The following is an 18,611-nucleotide window of genomic DNA, read 5'->3' on the forward strand; positions in this document are numbered from 1 at the left end:
TTCCAACATCAATACTTTTTTAAGATATTCCATTTTTAATGTGTATATTTTATACAGTGCATAGGTTTGACATTTTGAACTTTTGTTTATACACCTACATGGATTTTAGTATACAAAGTGTGAAAACAAAAGATAAAAACAAATTACAAATTACTCGAGTATAAGCCGAGTTTTTCAGCACATTTTTTTGTGTGCTGAAAATGCCCCCCTCGGCTAATACTCTGGCCTGTGTACATCCTGCAGCCTCGTGCGCCTGATCTCTCAACACTGTGACGTCAGTCTAGTAAGCGGACGACTGACTGCATGTCACAGCGCCGGAGATCACAAGGCTGCAGATGGACACAGCGCCGGTGTTTCATCAGATTTGGTGACCCGTCAGATCAGGTAGGGAGATTGGCACAGTGAGGCATGCTGCAGATGGGCACAGTGAGGCATGCTGCAGATGGACACAGTGAGGCATGCTGCAGATGGACACAGTGAGGCATGCTGCAGATGGGCACAGTGAGGCATGCTGCAGATGGGCACAGTGAGGCATGCTGCAGATGGACACAGTGAGGCATGCTGCAGATGGGCACAGTGAGGCATGCTGCAGATGGGCACAGTGAGGCATGCTGCAGATGGGCACAGTGAGGCATGCTGCAGATGGGCACAGTGAGGCATGCTGCAGATGGGCACAGTGAGGCATGCTGCAGATGGGCACAGTGAGGCGTGCTGCAGATGGACACAGTGAGGCATGCTGCAGATGGGCACAGTGAGGCATGCTGCAGATGGGCACAGTGAGGCATGCTGCAGATGGGCACAGTGAGGCGTGCTGCAGATGGACACAGATAGGCGTGCTGCAGATGGACACAGATAGGCGTGCTGCAGATGGACACAGTGAGGCATGCTGCAGATGGACACAGTGAGGCATGCTGCATGCGCTCGTCACATTCGATGCCGTCGCCGCCATCTTGCTACACCTTACCTATGCCTAGGAAACTACCGCGCATGCGTCAAAGTCATTTCGAGCATGCGCAGGTTTCCCCGGCGACAGGGAAGTATACACAGTAGGAATATAGTAGGAATATTTCACAGCACACCATGGAGCGACATAAATAGCGTCCAAACGGATGTTTTATTGCATGATCGCAACACAAAGAGAGTGCAACGTTTCGGAGCCGCGCAGGGCCCCTTCGTCAGGCATGTGATGTATGGAAGTATACACACTCTCGGGTTTCTCGGCAGGAAAACAATGCTGAGAATCACGACGAGAAAATAGAGAGCAGGTTCTCTATTTTTCTCGTTGAGATTCTGGGCAGTTTTCTTGACGAGAAACCTGAAAGCCTCGTACACACGCTCTGTATACTCGGCAAGAAAGCTCTGCCAGCAGTTTTCTTGCTGGTTCTTGCCGAGATACCCGAGCGCGTGTACGAGGCTTCAGTCACTAATCTCTTGCCAGCATTTGTCGCACTCACTCATGTTTGGGATTTTGCTTGTCGATGGCTGTCCCGAGCTTGGCTCATCTATTCGTTTCCTTCCTGTTTCATAAGCATTAGAACTAGTCGTAAACAGTTTCTGCTCACGGCTTCCGTCCCGTACACTTTCACCAACATTTCACGGGTTGTCTGTTTTCCCAATTTGTAACAGAACTTGATGTTCACTCGATGCTCCATTGCACTGTGACCCTACTTCTCACACTGACTACATTCAACTGCCCGCAGAGGGTCCACCCTGATGGTCATGTGTACTCCACGTTAGGTGGCGCTTGGTTGTCATTACTAGCTCCTTGTAGCTTGAGGAGGAAGAGAGGGCATAACGCTCATCTGACCACCACAAAAAAAGGTAAAAAAAAAAACGTATTTACCACACTTGCTTTTATTTAAAGGGGTTGTAAAGGTAAACAAATGTTTCCCTAAATAGCTTCCTTTACCTTAGTGCATTCCTCCTTCACTTACCTCATCCTTCCATTTTGCTTTTAAATGTCCTTATTTCTTCTGATAAATCCTCACTTCCTGTTCTTCTGTCTGTAACTACACACAGTAATGCAAGGCTTTCTCCCTGGTGTGGAGTGTCGTGCTTGTAAATTTTGTCCAAAAGTTACACTGCTACATATCTTTGGTAAAAAAAAAACAAATAAGTGTAAGGGCCCTTTCACACGGGGCGGATCAGTAATGATCCGCCTCAGTGTGTCCGTAAGCTCAGCGGGGATCGCTCCGTATATCCCCGCTGAGCCAGCGGCTGACAGGGCGGTCCCCGCACACTGTGCATGGACCGCCCTGTCTTTTCTCCGCTCTCCCCAATGGGGGATCGGATGAACACGGACCGTGTGTCCGTGTTCATCCGATCCGCAGACGAAAGAAAAAATAGGGTTTTCTTCCGTCCGCAAAATCGAATGTTTATCCGCTGACACCCGCAATCACATAGGGACCAATGTATGTCCCTTTTTCATCCGCAAACGGATGGATGAAAAAGCGGACATACGGTTCGCACGTGTGAAAGGGGCCTAATAATATTATTTTTTTTAAACACAAAGGGTGTTTTTTTTTAAACACAGGCCCTGTGCATATTGCTGGATCGAAATCAAACTTGGGTAAGGGGGTGCGGGGGAGTCGTGGGGAGCTCCTGCAAACGCTGTCACTTTCTCTCTCTCCCTGCATTTCTGTATGGGCAGTTGCAGAGCTGGAGGAAGTGTCAGTGGACTGCGAATTAAAGTGGTTGTAAACCCTCATGCCGCGTACACACGACCGTTTTTCAGGTTCTAAAAAAACCACCTTTTTTTTATGTCATTAAAAACGACCATGTGTGGGCTTCAGAGCATTTTTCGGGTTCTAAAAAATGGCCAATTTTTTTTTCGAACATGCTCTATTTTTTTCACATTGTTTTTAACGTTGTCGTTTTTAAGGTTGTAAAAAAATGGTCGTGTGTGGGCTTTAACAACGTGAAAAATCCGCGCATGCTCAGAAGCAAGTTATGAGACGGAAGCGCTCGTTCTGGTAAAACTACCGTTCGTAATGGAGTAAGCACATTCATCACGCTGTAACAGACCGAAAAGCGCGAATCGTCTTTTACTAACACAAAATCAGCTAAAGCAGCCCCAAGGGTGGCGCCATCCACATGAAACTTCCCCTTTATAGTGCCGTCGTACGTGTTGTACGTCACCGCGCTTTGCTAGAGCATTTTTTTTTCACGATCGTGTGTAGGCAAGGCCGTTTTAATGATCGAGTTGAAAAAAACATCGTTTTTTCTAGACCCTTAAAAACTCAATTTTTTAGAACCCGAAAAACGGTCGTGTGTACGTGGCATCACATATACCCAGTGAAATGACTGGTCTCATAGAGATTAAACAAATCCTCCTACATAAGTTGTACCTGTTATCTGCAGGCGTCTCTTCTGTACTTCGGTTCAATGTGCTAAATTTTAAAGCTTGTCTGAGAGCTCAGAAAAAGGTACCCTTTGTGCACTTAAATCTAGACTGGAGATCAGCAGAGCTTCCCAGTTGGGGGGGGGGGGGGGGTGAGTTCTCCTTTTATAGGAAACGTGTCGGGACAGAAATAAGAGAACTGATAGTGCTGACTTGTTTATGGCGCATGCTTCAGGACTGCCATGCTTGGTCAGTGACTCCCCAAGTCATGAATAAGGACTGGCATGTGACTACCGTGTAGGGACACTTGATATGTGGAAGCTTCTCCAATGTCAGTGACTTGGTAAAGCTGAATTCCAAGCAGATCTAAAATATACAAATCATTGTGGCTCGGTATTCATGAATCATCACTGGCCTTCAAGTGGTTGTTGAAAGATAGTTTTTATTATTATTATTATTATTATTATTATCATATATATATTTTTTTAAATGTTACTTGCTCTGTGCATTGGTTTTGTACAAAACAGCCCGGATCCTCATCTTTTAAGGCAGGGGTCTCCAAACTGCGGCCCGCGGGCCGAATGCGGCCCTTTACTTGTCTTTATCTGGCCCTCAGAGCACCATTCCGTCCACTGATACCAGCAATGGGGCACTATCCCTCCCACTGATACCAGCAATGGGGCACTATCCCCCACCACTGATACCAGCAATGGGGAACTATCCCCCCACCACTGATGCCAGCAATGGGGAACTATCCCCCCAGCACTAATACCAGCAATGGGGCACTACCCCCCCCCCCCCACACTGATGCCAGCAATGGGGAACTTTCCCCAAACCACTGATACCAGCAATGGGGCACTATCCCTCCCACTGATACCAGCAATGGGGAACTATCCCCCCACCACTGATGCCAGCAATGGGGAACTATCCCCCCAGCACTGATGCCAGCAATGGGGCACTATCCCCCACCACTGATACCAGCAATGGGGAAATACCCCCCCCCCTTCCAACTGATACCAGCAATGGAGCACTATCCTCCTCACTGATACCAGCAATGGGGAACTATATCCCCCACCACTGATACCAGCAATGGGGCACCATTCCCCCACTGATACCAGCAATGGGGCACCATCCCCCCACTGATAACAGCAATGGGGCACCATCCCTCCCACAGTCCGGCCCCCCTAATGTCTGAAGGACAATCATCTGGTCCTTTGTTTAGAAAGTTTGGAGACCCCTGTTTTAAGACCGCGTGCATATCGCTGGATCAAAATCGAACTTGGGTAAGTATACGGGAGGGGGGGGGATGGGGGGGAGCGCAGGGGACTCCTGCAAACGCTTCCACTTTCTCTCTTTGCCTGCATTTCTGTATGGACAGTTGCAGAGACGGAGGAGGTGTCAGTGGACTACGAGTTAAAGTGCTTGTAAACCCTTACATGTACCCAGTGAAATAACTGGCCTCAGGTGCTACACAGAGATTAAACAAATCCTACATAAGTTGTATCTGTTTATCTGCAGTCGTCTCTTCTGTACTTCAGTTCAAAGTGCTGAATTTTAAAGCTTGTCTGAGAGTTCAGAAAAAAGGGGGCAGAGAGCTGAAGTTACACTCTGCAGAGCTCAGTGAGGAGAGCTGTGAGAGCTAATTGGAGGGGATGGAAAGGGACCCCCCCCCCCTCCACACAGCACACAGGAACAGATCTGAGGCTGTCATTCAACTGGAGGTCCCTCCCCTGTCACCTTTTTATCTCTTGGTGTCAGGAAATCTTGTCAGAAGTGACTCATGCTGATATCAGAGGAAAAAAGCAGCAGACAGAAATGACACAAAGTGCTCTTAATTGAGCACTTAGGACACCAGTGCTTGTAGAAATGGGTCATAGTCAAAATTGAATACACCCAGTTTGGGGAGTTGCTGTAATATGCCTATACCATCATGCGAATATACGCATCTTTGCTATGTACCTATGGCAGGGCTCGACAAAATCCGTCCGTTCAGTCGCAATTGCGACAAGAAATAGTGACCTGGCGCCCGGGGAAGCTTAGGCCTGCAGAAGGCCGCAAAGCCGCGGCCTCAATTACCGGCCGACGCGGACCTGCCGCTATCGCGTGGCGGGGGAGGTGGGGGGGCACAGAGACACAGGATCCTGTGTCTCCGTGCGCCCCCACCTCCCCGCCACGCGTTCGCGGCGGGCCCGCGCCGGACGGTAATTGAGGCCTCGACTTTGCAGCCTTCTGCAGGCCTAAGCTTCCTCCTGTGATCTGGCGCCATCTTGTGGTGGCCGATGGCATTTCAAGTAAAACAGCAATCCAGCCATTCTAATGTGTTTTTCACTGTATTCTCACTGCCATCTCCTTCCCTCTAATTAGAACCCCCAAACAGTATATATATTTTTTATTCTAACACCCTAGAGAATAAAATGGCAGTCGTTGTAATACTTACTGTCACACCGTATTTGCGCAGCGGTCTTACAAGCGCACTTTTTTGGGGGAAAAAATACACTTTTTTTAATTAAAAAATAAGACATATAGGCAATGTTTAAAAAATTCTACAGGTTGCATGTTTTGAGTTACAAAGGAGGCCTAGGGCTAGAATTATTGCTCTCGCTCTACCAATCGTGGCGATATCTCACATGTGTGGTTTGAATACCGTTTACATATGCGGGCGCTGCTCACAAATGCGTTTGCTTCTCCGCGCGAGCTTGGCGGGACGAGGCACGTTTTCTGGCTCCTAACTTTTTTAGCTGGCTCCTGACTTAGGGGTCAATTCACTAAGGTTTACCGCATGCGATAACGTGGTCACATGACTCGTTTGTAGAAATTGTCGCATTCGGTAAATTAAGTCCAATTCGTAATAAAAAATGAATAAAGAGTATTTGCCTGTAAATATCGTTTGAAATACTCCAATTCACAAACGAACCAGAGAGTAAAAAAGCATGCGATATTTACACCAGGGTTTTTCTGGTGATTTTCCCCCCCCCAAAATCCATACCAGGCCCTTATCTGAGCATGCAGCCCGGCAGGTCAGGAAAGAAAGGAGGGGGGAGCGCCCCCCTTCCTCCTGAACCATATCAGACCACATTCCCTCAACAGGGCTCTTCCCCCCCCTAACCCAAAACACCTTGTCCCCATGTTGATGGGTACAAGGGCCTCATCCCCACAACCCTGGCCGGTGGTTGTGGGGATCTGCAGGCAGGGGTTTTACCAGAAGCCTCCCCCAACCCCCTCCCATGTAAATGAGTATGGGGGCCCCAAAATCCTTGCCCCCCTCTATGTGTATGAGTAGGGGGTACCCCTACCCAAAGTGTCAAAAAGTAATAAAAACAGACAGTTTTTGACAATTACTTTATTTAAAAAATATGTAGATCCGTCGCCAATCACACAGCCCGGTGCACTGCCAACCCGAAGAAAAAAAATACGCCACCACCATCCATGAAGGCTGCGGTGGAGGCGCCATCCCCTTGCGAACTCATGGACCGGTGAATGCTGGGTCCATGATGTCACAAGGGGGGGGGGGGGGCATGTGCCACCAGGTGACATCGCCAGGTGTGCCTGCCCCTATAGTTTTTTCCATAATTTTTCAATTGCATATTTTTTATATATTCAGCTATCAGTGGGGAATAATGAATCATCCGTTGTTAAGGACTCAGCGGCCAGCTTCCCAGCCCGCTCCTTAGCAACCAGCTCAATGCGATAAATTCCCACATTAAATAATGTGGTAATTACCGCTAAATCGAACCAATACTGCTTTCGGTACTGAACGCAAATTTCTTAATGAATTGAACACTTGCTATGGGGGCACATGCAGGATAGAAGTGGACAGTGCCAGCAGGGGACCCCTGAAGAGGAGGTAAGACAACGCTATGTGCAATAGTATAGCATTTGTTTATTAAGGTAGTAATGTATTGCCAGCTTTAGTCAACAGTTGTCAGACTAGAGGTTGGAGCTCTGTGCTACCCGGCAGTCAAGGTTTTAAAAATTTGTTTTAAGGTTTGAATCTGGTCAGTTGTTATGGTGCAAAACCCCAAAATCTTATTTAACCTGGTCAGAGGTCATTGATGCCTAGATGACCAGGCCTAATTTGGCAGTGTCAGAATGACAGGTTAACTCGCCAATAACTGCAAAGCTAAATATTTTTTTATAATTTGTTTTTGAAAATGCAATAAGGCTTTTATTTGGTAAATTGTTTTTTCTTGTATAATTATGGACTTACAAAAGCATAAGAATATAAAAAATAAAAAAGGTTTTCCCGGGTTTTTAATTGATAATTTTAATGCTGTAATCTGACCAGGGCTGTGGAGTCGGAGTCGAGGAGTCGGAGTCGGGGGAAATTTTGGGTACCTGGAGTCGGAGTCGGCAAACAATGCACCGACTCCGACTCCTACAAAATTTAGATTGGAATAAAAAAAAAAAAAAAGGAAAGTTTAAATGTCCCAATTCACAAAAAGTTATAATTAATGACTTCTCTACTGTAAGAATAAAGACCAATGCATGCAGTGCCTCACGTAACCGCAAAACGAACAGGTTAAGTGACTGTGAAGAAGCATGCTTTTCATGTGCTTCACTATATGGCACGCAACGCACAATTAGGAGCTGCAATACTTATACTTTCCATAGTGTTGTGTTCTGCTTTTACAGGGAACGCAGCGTCCATGTGTAACCTAGCCTCTCACTGATAAGGGATTAAATAAATATGTTTTTTGTAGGACTAGAGAGTGAGACACTTGTATAAGTGGAGGGAATGGAGGGCCAATAGTTCAAGACTGAAGCTGTAAACCATTGGAAAAACTGCTGTCATTTAGCTAAGGCTATAAAAACTTGTAAACTCCGATTGTTAGCTTAAACTTTAAACATGACTATGGGATTCTCCTAGGAAAATCATGTTTTAGAATAAATGCCCCTTCCTGGATCCTCCCACTGCCCTATCTTCAGCAGCAGATAAGCACACAAAGGAGAAAGCAGCAGCCCAACTACCTCTCCAAAAAGTCTGACTTAAGAGCCTCTATGAAAGAGGATCTGGCAGAGGCAATTCTCTTCCTTAGAACTCTACATTGAATTGATTTGCATTTGCTAAGCCTATAACTACATTTCAAGATTAATATAAACCATTTCTAGGTTTTACAGATTTTGTTTTTAGTTCATTATAGATAAGCTTTGTTTTTGTTCTAAAACAACCAAATAATGTGGTTTGTATTTTTGAACTGGTAAAGATCCTGTTCCTGATGTTTATGCCTGCTGCTACTATCCAGCCACTTGATTGATTAATACATTTTTTTTTATAAAACGTTGTTTTCATTGTGTTTGTCTTTTGCTTAAACTGTGCAATACAGTAGACTGTTGGCTTCCCAGCCAGTAGTCCTGTGGTAGGTTGCGTTTCTTTCCCTCAAGGAATGTATAAAATACATTTGCATATTAATACAGAGGAGTCGGAGTCGGAAGTACATAAAACTGAGGAGTCGGAGTCGGAACATTTATCTACCGACTCCACAGCCCTGAATCTGACAATTGCATTATTAAAAATAAATTAAAAAACCTATAGGCAGACCATTGATTTCAACAAAAATCTTCCCATAAGCTTATATGTGCAATTTAACACTTTACGCTATTGAAAGTTATTTGCATGTAAATGCCTCCTAAAGCTCTGCCATTTTATAAACAGTGGTCCAGAAATATATATCCCCCTTTTTTTATTTTTTTATCTTTACAATAAAGTGATACAGAAGTGCTTTTCTCTGATGAATTCATCACCAGAGGAATCACCAGCAGGAGGAAGGAGGTCCTGATTCCTCTATATAGATATTTATATCAATAGAGGGATCACCAGCAGGAGGAAAGAGGTCCTGATTCCTCTATCCTATATACATCTTTATATCCCTAGAGAGCAAACCTATATATCAGGAACCTAATATGTACATTGAGGGAAAAAAAATATTTGATCCCCCTGCTGATTTTGTACATTTGCCCACTGACAAAGAAATGATCAGTCTATAATTTTAATGGTAGGTTTATTTTAACAGAATAACACAAATATCCAAAAAAAAAACGCATTTAAAAAAAGTTATAAATTGAATTGCATTTTAATGAGTGAAATAAGTATTTGATCCCCTATCAATCGGCAATATTTCTGGCTTTTATACAGGTAACGAGCTGAGATTAGGAGCACTCCCTAAATGGGAGTGCTCCTAATCTCAGTTTGTTACCTGTATAAAAGTCACCAGTCCACAGAAGCAATCAATTAGATTCTAATCGCTCCACCATGGCCAAGACCAAAGAGCTGTCCAAGGATGTCAGGGACAAGAATGTAGACCTACACAAGGCTGGAATGGGCTACAAACCATCGCCAAGCAGCTTGGTGAGAGGTACTAAAAAGTACAGTATTATAAAAATACTAAAAATATTCAGAGACCCTCACAGTGTGTGTACAAAAAAGCTCAACTCGCTAATAAAACAATACAATAAATAATCCATGTGATAACACCAAAGACACCAACATGTTCTGGGTCCAGGGAACCTATGGCGGGCCGGTACAGGGTCGCCAAACTAGAGGTCGACCGATATGGGTTTTTCTCTGGCCAATGCAGATATTTAGAAATCTGGGCGGCCGATGGCCGATATATGATATGATATGATATGATATGATATTTTAGGCCGATTTTTTTTTTTTTTTTTTTTATTGGTGGCACTGGCTCGTGGCACTAATTGGTACTGGAAGGAAGATGGCACTAGCAGAAGGCACTTATTGGCACTGGCAGGTTGCACTGGATGGCACTGAAAGATGGTACTAGCAGGTGGCACTGATTGGCAGGTGGCACTGGCAGGTGGCACTAACAGGTGACACTGGCAAATGGCACTGGTTGGCACTGGCAGGTGGCACTGTATGGCAATAGTTATCACTGGTTGGCATTGGCAGGTGGCACTGATGGCTTTAGTTGGCACTGGCAGGTGGCACTGGATGGAAAGTGGCACTAACTGGCACTGGATGGTGGCACTGGTATTGGCACTGGCAGGTGGCATTGGCGGATGGAACTGAATGGAAGGTGGCACTAATTGGCACTGGATGGTGGCACTGGCAGATGGCACTGGATGGCAAGTGACACTAATTGGCAGGTGGCACTGGTGCAAAAAAAATGGTGTCACTGGTGCAAAAAAAATGGTGTCACCCCTCCCCCCCCCCCCCCCCCCCTCAGTACAGTAGGTCAGAAGTGAAACACAACAAAAACTGCAGGCAAAAAAGGTTATATTGTACCTAGAATTAACATGAACATCTCAGTCTCTGACAAAAATAAATATTACATAAAATATTACATAAAATACAATACTTTAGAGCAGGGGTGGGCAATTATTTTTTCGATGGGGCCACATGAGAAACTAAAAATATTTTGGAGGGCCGGGCCAAAAGGCTAAACTCAATACTGCATAAAATCAATTGTATTTCTTTATAAAAAGCAGTAAATATCATTGTTGGACAACTGGTACGAGTACTTGTTATAGACATGGCACAGGAGGGGGACAGAGGCTGGGGACATGGCACAGGAGGGGGACAGAGGCTGGGGACATGGCACAGGAGGGGGACAGAGGCTGGGGACATGACACAGGAGGGGGACAGAGGCTGGGGACATGACACAGGAGGGGGACAGAGGCTGGGGACATGACACAGGAGGGGGACAGAGGCTGGGGACATGACACAGGAGGGGGACAGAGGCTGGGGACATGACAGAGGCTGGGGACATGACACAGGAGGGGGACAGAGGCTGGGGACATGACACAGGAGGGGGACAGACGCTGGGGACATGACACAGGAGGGGGACAGAGGCTGGGGACATGACACAGGAGGGGGACAGAGGCTGGGGACATGACACAGGAGGGGGACAGACGCTGGGGACATGACACGGGAGGGGGACAGACGCTGGGGACATGACACAGGAGAGGGACAGACGCTGGGGACATGACACAGGAGGGGGACAGACGCTGGGGACATGACACAGGAGGGGGACAGAGGCTGGGGACATGACACAGGAGGGAGACAGACGCTGGGGACATGACACAGGAGGGGGACAGACGCTGGGGACATGACACAGGAGGGGGACAGACGCTTGGGGCATGACACAGGAGGGGGACAGACGCTGGGGACATGACACAGGAGGGGGACAGACGCTGGGGACATGACACAGGAGGGGGACAGACGCTGGGGACATGACACAGGAGGGGGACAGACGCTTGGGGCATGACACAGGAGGGGGACAGACGCTGGGGACATGACACAGGAGGGGGACAGACGCTGGGGACATGACACAGGAGGGGGACAGACGCTGGGGACATGACACAGGAGGGGGACAGACGCTGGGGACATGACACAGGAGGGGGACAGAGGCTGGGGACATGACACAGGAGGGGGACAGAGGCTGGGGACATGACACAGGAGGGGGACAGAGGCTGGGGACATGACACAGGAGGGGGACAGACGCTGGGGACATGACACAGGAGGGGGACAGAGGCTGGGGACAGGCAGCCACTGTTTAATCAATAACAATTGATTAAACAGTGGCTGCATGTGATGGCACAGTGGCTGCGTGTGATGGGCACAGTGGCAACAATTGATGGCACAGTGACTGCGTGTGTTGGCACAGTGGCTGCATGTGATGGCACAGTGGCTGCGTTTGATGGGCACAGTGGCTGCGTGTGATTGGCACAGTGGCTGCGTGTGATTGGCACAGTGGCTGCGTGTGATTGGAACAGTGGCTGCGTTTGGGAACAGTGGCGACAATTGATTGCACAGTGGCTGCGTGTGATTGGCACAGTGGCTGCGTTTGATGGGCACAGTGGCTGCATGTGATTGGCACAGTGGCTGCGTGTGATTGGCACAGTGGCTGCGTGTGATTGGCACAGTGGCTGCGTGTGATTGGCACAGTGGCTGCATGTGATTGGCACAGTGGCAACAATTGATTGCACAGTGGCTGCGTTTGATGGGAACAGTGGCTGCGTGTGATTGGCACAGTGGCTGCGTTTGATGGGCACAGTGGCGACAATTTATGGTGGCACAGACTTATGGGCGTCCGCTGAAATTTTTTCAGGGGGGGGGGCGCTTCAGCAGCGGCGATACACAGTCGCATTTTACCCTTTCATCGACCGCTAGCGGGGGTTAAAAGCTACCCCCCCACGTTAAAATTTAAAAACACCCCACTGTGCCCCCTGCATCTTTCAATATCTCTTTGTCCTACTGTGTACCCCCTCTCCACAACTGCACCTCTGGACCCCTTTACATTACACAGCACCCTGGATCACTGGACCCCTTTACATTGCACAGCATCCTGCATCACTGGACCTATTTCTATTATTCCATAGTTATACAAAATTAAATGGTTCAACTCACCATAATGCAGAAACAGTTGAAGACCCGAGTGTGTCACTTGCCACCATCGCCTGCCACGCGTTGCGGATTGTCACTTGCCACGTCGCCTGCCACATGCTTATCACGTTGCCTGTCACATGTTGTGGATTGTCACTTGCCACGTCGCCTGTCACATGTTGTGGATTGTCACTTGTCACATCGCCTGTCACATGTTTATCACTTGCCACGTTGCCTGTCACATGTTGTGGATTGTCACTTGCCACGTTGCCTGCTGTCACATGTTGTGGATTGTCACTTGCCACGTCGCCTGCTGTCACATGTTGTGGATTGTCACTTGCCACGTCGCCTGCTGTCACATGTTGTGGATTGTCACTTGCAACGTCGCCTGTCACATGTTGTGTATTGTCACTTGCCACGTTGCCTGCTGTCACATGTTGTGGATTGTCACTTGCCACAGCGCCTGTCACACATTGTGGATTGTCACTTGCCACATCGCCTGTCACATGTTGCAGTCCGGATTGTCACTTGCCTGCTCCAATTGTCCCTTGCTGTGTCCCAGAGTCAGGACCAGGGTTGTCAGCAATGTCAGGCAGCAGAGAAATTATTTAAACTCTCTAAATTCCCGCGCTGCCTACACAGAGAGGAAGGGGGCTGCTGGGCGGGCAGTGAGAGATGATGTAATCTCTTTGCTCCCTCCCGCTTACCAGCTCGCTGATTGGCCAGCACTCGCTCAGGCATAGACACTCACCAAGCCAAGCCGCCCAGCCCACAAGCTCTCTCACCTGACACCCGTCAGCGGAGCCGCCCGCACTTTTAGCTGTCACTCGCCCGCACACTATGTCACTCGCTCCCTCACCAGCCCATCCAGCTGCCCACAGCCTGGCCTGCTAGCTCTCACCCATCCACGGCACTCACCGGCCATCCGCTGTTAGATTTCAGGGGGGGCCGTCCCGCTGACAGAGATAGGGAGGGGGCGATCGGGGGAGATATACAGTGCAGACAGCTCACGGCTCTCCTCTCCCTGTCATAGCGCCACGGCTCTATTTACCAGAGAACTCTGCAGCGGCACTGTGACAGGGAGAGGAGAGCCGTGAGCTGTCTGCACTGTATATCTCCCCCGATCGCCCCCTCCCTATCTCTGTCAGTGGAGCTAGCTCTAATTTCATTCGCCGTGATGCCGCCTTGTTTCCTGCCGAGAATCATGACATTGGCACTGGTTTCTAGGGGGGGGGCGAGAGCCCTCCCTTGCCCTATGGAGCGGACGCCACAGTGGCTGCGTGTGTTGGCACAAGTGGCTGCCCTGCCTACTGTTATCACCGCGGCGGGGAACATTACAGACAGCGTTCGTTTGAACAGCTGTTTTCCCCGCTGCGCATAGACACTCCCCCTTGGACGGATCTGTCCAATCGCGAGCAAGGGGGAGTGTCTATGCGACTCCCCCTTGCTCGCGATTGGACAGATCTGTCCAAGGGGGAGTGTCTATGCGCGACGGGGAAAACAGCTGTTCAAACGAACGCTGTCTGTAATGTTCCCCGCGGCGGCGATTTCAGCGGCGGCGGGGGCCGGATTAAAAGGTCCGCCGGGCCGTATACGGCCCGCGGGCCGTAGTTTGCCCAGGTCTGCTTTAGAGGTATAAACATTACAGACCTGTACCAGCAACACTCAATGCTGGCTAATATTACAGCCTCTGCACCTAAGAAGACAAATACCTATCAAACCCACAACAATATTTAAGCAATCATCAACTGAAATTCTAGCTAGCTAGCAAGCACATCTAATATTACCACTCCTCAGTCAGGTCTGCCAATCAAGCATGCAGTCAGAGTCTTCCCGGCAAGGTCTCCCAAATCCAGTCTTCCTCCAGTATAGACACCCCCCCCCTGCCCCCCGTAGTACAGACACCAGAGTGTCCCACGAGCGTGGGCCCCTCTTCCTCTGTGGGCGTAAACAGAGGAGGGACGCCGCGCTGGGTGTACCAAGATGGCCGCGGCTCCGGAGCTAGGCCAAAGCCGCGGTCTTTCCTGATGCTGTGACCGCGGCGGGAATCCGCGGATTGCTGCCGCGGTCACAGAATCAGGAAAGGCTGCGGCTTCGGCCTAACTCCGGATCAGTGGCACCGCTAGCGGGAATTGTAAAATATCGGCCTGATTTGGATAAAAATCGGCCGATGCCGATTTCTCCAAAACGGCCAAATATCGGCCGATATATCGGTCGACCTCTACCCCAAACTCACCGAAGAAATTACTGTTTAACATGGGAGTCTATGGAAGGGGTGTCCGGCTTTGAAAAATGGGTGCTTCCCGGCCGTAGGTCCCCCGGACAACAAACTTTGCACACTTGTAGAAGAAGAGTGGGGCTACATGTGTGCCAAGTCCAGGGGACCTACGGCCGGCCGGTACCGGGTCCCCAAAGTCCGGGGGATTAGACGCAAAAAGGTGACTCGAGAATAAGCCGAGGGGGGCATTTTCAGCACAAAAAAATGTGCTGAAAAACTTGGCTTATACTCGAGTATATACAGTATGTCATATTTTGCTTAGGGGTCAAATACATATTGCAATCATTAAAATATTTCTGTTGTTCTGTGTATCACTGATAAAATAGACCTACCATTAAAATTATAGACTGATCATTTCTTTGTCAGTGGGCAAACGTGCAAAATCAGCAGAGGGTCTAATACTTTTCCCTCACTGTGCAGTCTGGATGAAAGGAAAGGACAGGGGGATCGTGATTGAAACCTTTAAATACATCAAGGGGGTGAAGAAGGTTCAGGAGGGTATTTTTTTCAATATGAAACCAAAATCAAGAACACGGGTACATGACCTCAAACTAACTGGAGGAAAGTTCAAAAATTGCTTTAGAAAGTATTATTTTACTGAAAGGGTAGTTGATGTTTGAAATAAAATTCCAACAGAGGTAGCGAGACAGTCAACAGTAAATGGCGGCAAACAAATGGGCAGTCTTGATGGACAGTCTTTTTTTTTTTTCTGCCGTCACTTTTCTATGTTTCTTAGTGGTCTTGTAACTTTTGCGTTCATTTCCCCATGTCTCAAAAATAAACTAGCAGCAATTGCTTTCAACCAAATTGCCTCTTATATGTGTGCAAGACTATGAAGGGGACATTAGAGTGTAAGCTCTTTAACCCCCTGCACAGCACAGAGTCTCAGCGAGGGCCCTAGGCCCTGTACTAATGATCAGGTGACCCGAAATTGATCGTTACGGTCCTGATCCCTGTGATAGCCTCAGATTGGCTATCATGGTGATCAGTCACTGTGAAGCTCGGCCCCATGTTTTCTCTCTTTGAATGGAGTAGAGCGATTCTCCCAAGGTTAGTGTTTGGGTCAGTTTTTTTTTTTTTTTATTAGTTTGTTTGTTTTAGGTAGGATTAAAAAAAGAAGCAGATAGGTAGATTCAGAAAGAGTTAGGCCGGCTTATCTACAGATAAGCCGACCTAACTCTGAATCTGTACCGACCTATGTTTAAGTGTATTCTCTAACAGAGATACACTTAAACATATCTAAGATACAAGGGCTTGCGCCGTCCTATCTTAGATTGCAATGTTGTTGATGGCCGCTAGGTGGCGCTTCCATTGCGGCCGGCGTAGATTATGTAAATAAGCTTGTACGCCGATTCACGAACGTACGCGCGGCCGTCGCAGTCGAATTACGTCGTTTCCGTAAGGCCTCAGGCGGCCTAAAGTTATTCCACCTATGAAGTGGAATAACAATGTTAAAGTATGGCCGCCGTTCCCGCCGCGAGGTTCGAATTTTTTACGTCGTTTGCGCAAGTCGTCCGCGAATCGGGAGTTACGTCGTTTACTTCCACGTCTAAATCAATAGGCCCGTATGGCGTCCTTAGCCGCAATGTGCACTGGGAAATGTAGGCGCCCGGCGCATGCGCAGTAGCAAAAAAACGTCAAAAAACGTGAGATCAAGCCTCATTTCCATACAACACGCCCCCCTCCAACCAATTTGAATTAGGCGCCCTTACGTCCGCTCGTTTGAGGCTACGCCGCCGTAGATTAGCAGGTAAGTAGATTGAAAATCACTACTAGCCTAGCTAATTTACGGCGGTGTAGCCTAAACAGGCTAGGCTACGCCGCCCTAAATTTAATCCAGTCTACCTGAATCTACCTAAGAATGTGCATTGTTTCTAGGCTGCACTACAAGTACAAAAACAACGGACTGGTCAGATCTCCACTTTCCTCTATGGGGGGGATCGGATGAAAAAAAGAGTCCATTTTCATCCGATCCGATCTGCCAGACGGATGGAAAATAGGGTTTCCATCCGTCTGGATCTAGCGGATCGCATGTCAGCGGACATGTCACCTCTGACATCCGTCGCTCCATAGAGATGTATGGAGCGTCAATTCAGGTACGCCGACAGGCGGATCTGAACGGCCGGCCCGTGTGAAAGGGCTTAAACGAGCACTGATATAAATGTTTCTAGATCAATACAATTCTTACATTTTAACACTTAATTTTTTCTTCTCTTTGTCTTAGTCTCGGCTATTCTGCAGCCTCCAACAAATCTCACACTCGTTTCTAAAAACTTTGAGCACATCCTGACCTGGGATGACCCTAACAATATATCGGTTATCTACTACAAAGTGGACTATCAGGATGGAGGAGGGTATGTATGTGGGGAACCCGATTCATTCTAGTATGCATTGTAGAAAACTGAATAAAACGCTTCCCTTATATTGCAAACAACAGCCAGGCAACTGTCACAGGCGCCGCGAAGAGGAGCGGGGCTTCGTTCCCCCGCATCACTGGACCCTGGGACAGGTAAGTGTCCGATTATTAAAAGTCAGCAGCTGCAGTATTTGTAGCTGCTGACTTTTAATATTTTTTTTCTAAGTAGGAACTCCGCTTTAAGGTCATTCCTTTTGTAGAGATACGTTATAATTTACCGTATTTATCCGTGTATAACACGCACTTTTTCCCCCTTAAAATCAGGGGAAAATCGTGTGTGCGTGTTATACGCCGATACTGCAGATATACAGTATGTGCCCAGCTCAAATTTCATGAATTGGGTTTACATCTACTTTAACAGAGTAGATAAATAAATATATATATATATATATATATATATATATATATATATATATATATATATATATATATATATATATATATATATATATATATATATATATATCTAGTTTTTTTATTGAAATTCTCACTTTTTAATTTTATTTTTCCAAAAAAATAAAAAACCTAGTGCCACCAAAATAAAGCTCTATTTGTGGGATAAAATTATATAAATGTTATTTGCCTACAGTGTTGCATGACTGAGCGATTGCCAATTAATTGCTTGCCGATCAGCCGTGGCAGTTTTACTGCGGCTTGGCGATGCGCTGTTACCTTACATCGCTTCGCCTTTTGGCCACTAGGGGCGCGCGCTGCCGGGGCTGATGCGAGTGCTCGGCGGTGGGGGTTGACCCCCGGGTACCCCCAATCGCTCGTGACAAAGTGAGGGAGGAGACTGATCGTGTGTTCATACTATGTATGAACACTGATCTGTCTTCCCCTAGTTAGTCCCATCCCCCTACAGTTAGAACACAGTTAACCCCTTGATCGCCCCCTAGTGTTGCCCCCTTCCCTGTCAGTGACATTTATACAGTAATCAGTGCATTTTAATAGCAACAATTGCTGTATAATTGTCAATGGTCAAAAATGTCCGATTGTGTCCACCGCAATATCGCAGATCGCCCTCATTACTAGTAAAAAAAAAAAAAAAAAAAATGCCATAAATCTATCCCCTATTTTGTAGACACTATGGGCTAGATTCAGATACAATGGCGTATCTTTAGTTGGGCGTAGCGTATCCTATTTACGCTACGCCGCCGCAACTTAGACAGGCAAGTGCAGTATTCACAAAGCACTTGCTCCGTAAGTTGCGGCGGTGTAGCGTAAATGGGCCGGCCTA

The 18,611-nt window shown here is 47.5% G+C and overlaps 1 protein-coding gene across 4 annotated transcripts in view; it reads left to right on the top strand.

Moving 5' to 3' along the window:
* LOC120927902 (interferon alpha/beta receptor 2-like) overlaps nt 1–18,611 on the top strand; it is an 80,736-nt gene that overhangs the window by 25,206 nt on the left and 36,919 nt on the right. For 3 of the 4 annotated variants that reach the window (XM_040338893.1, XM_040338894.1, XM_040338892.1), the window contains exon 3: nt 17,183–17,312. In XM_040338893.1, coding sequence (XP_040194827.1) covers nt 17,183–17,312 — 130 coding nt within the window. The remainder of the gene's footprint in view (nt 1–17,182; nt 17,313–18,611) is intronic. The other variant, XM_040338895.1, reaches the window with a different exon arrangement.

The sequence above is a fragment of the Rana temporaria genome, chromosome 2 (assembly GCF_905171775.1).
Source record: "Rana temporaria chromosome 2, aRanTem1.1, whole genome shotgun sequence".
Lineage (NCBI taxonomy): Eukaryota > Metazoa > Chordata > Amphibia > Anura > Ranidae > Rana > Rana temporaria.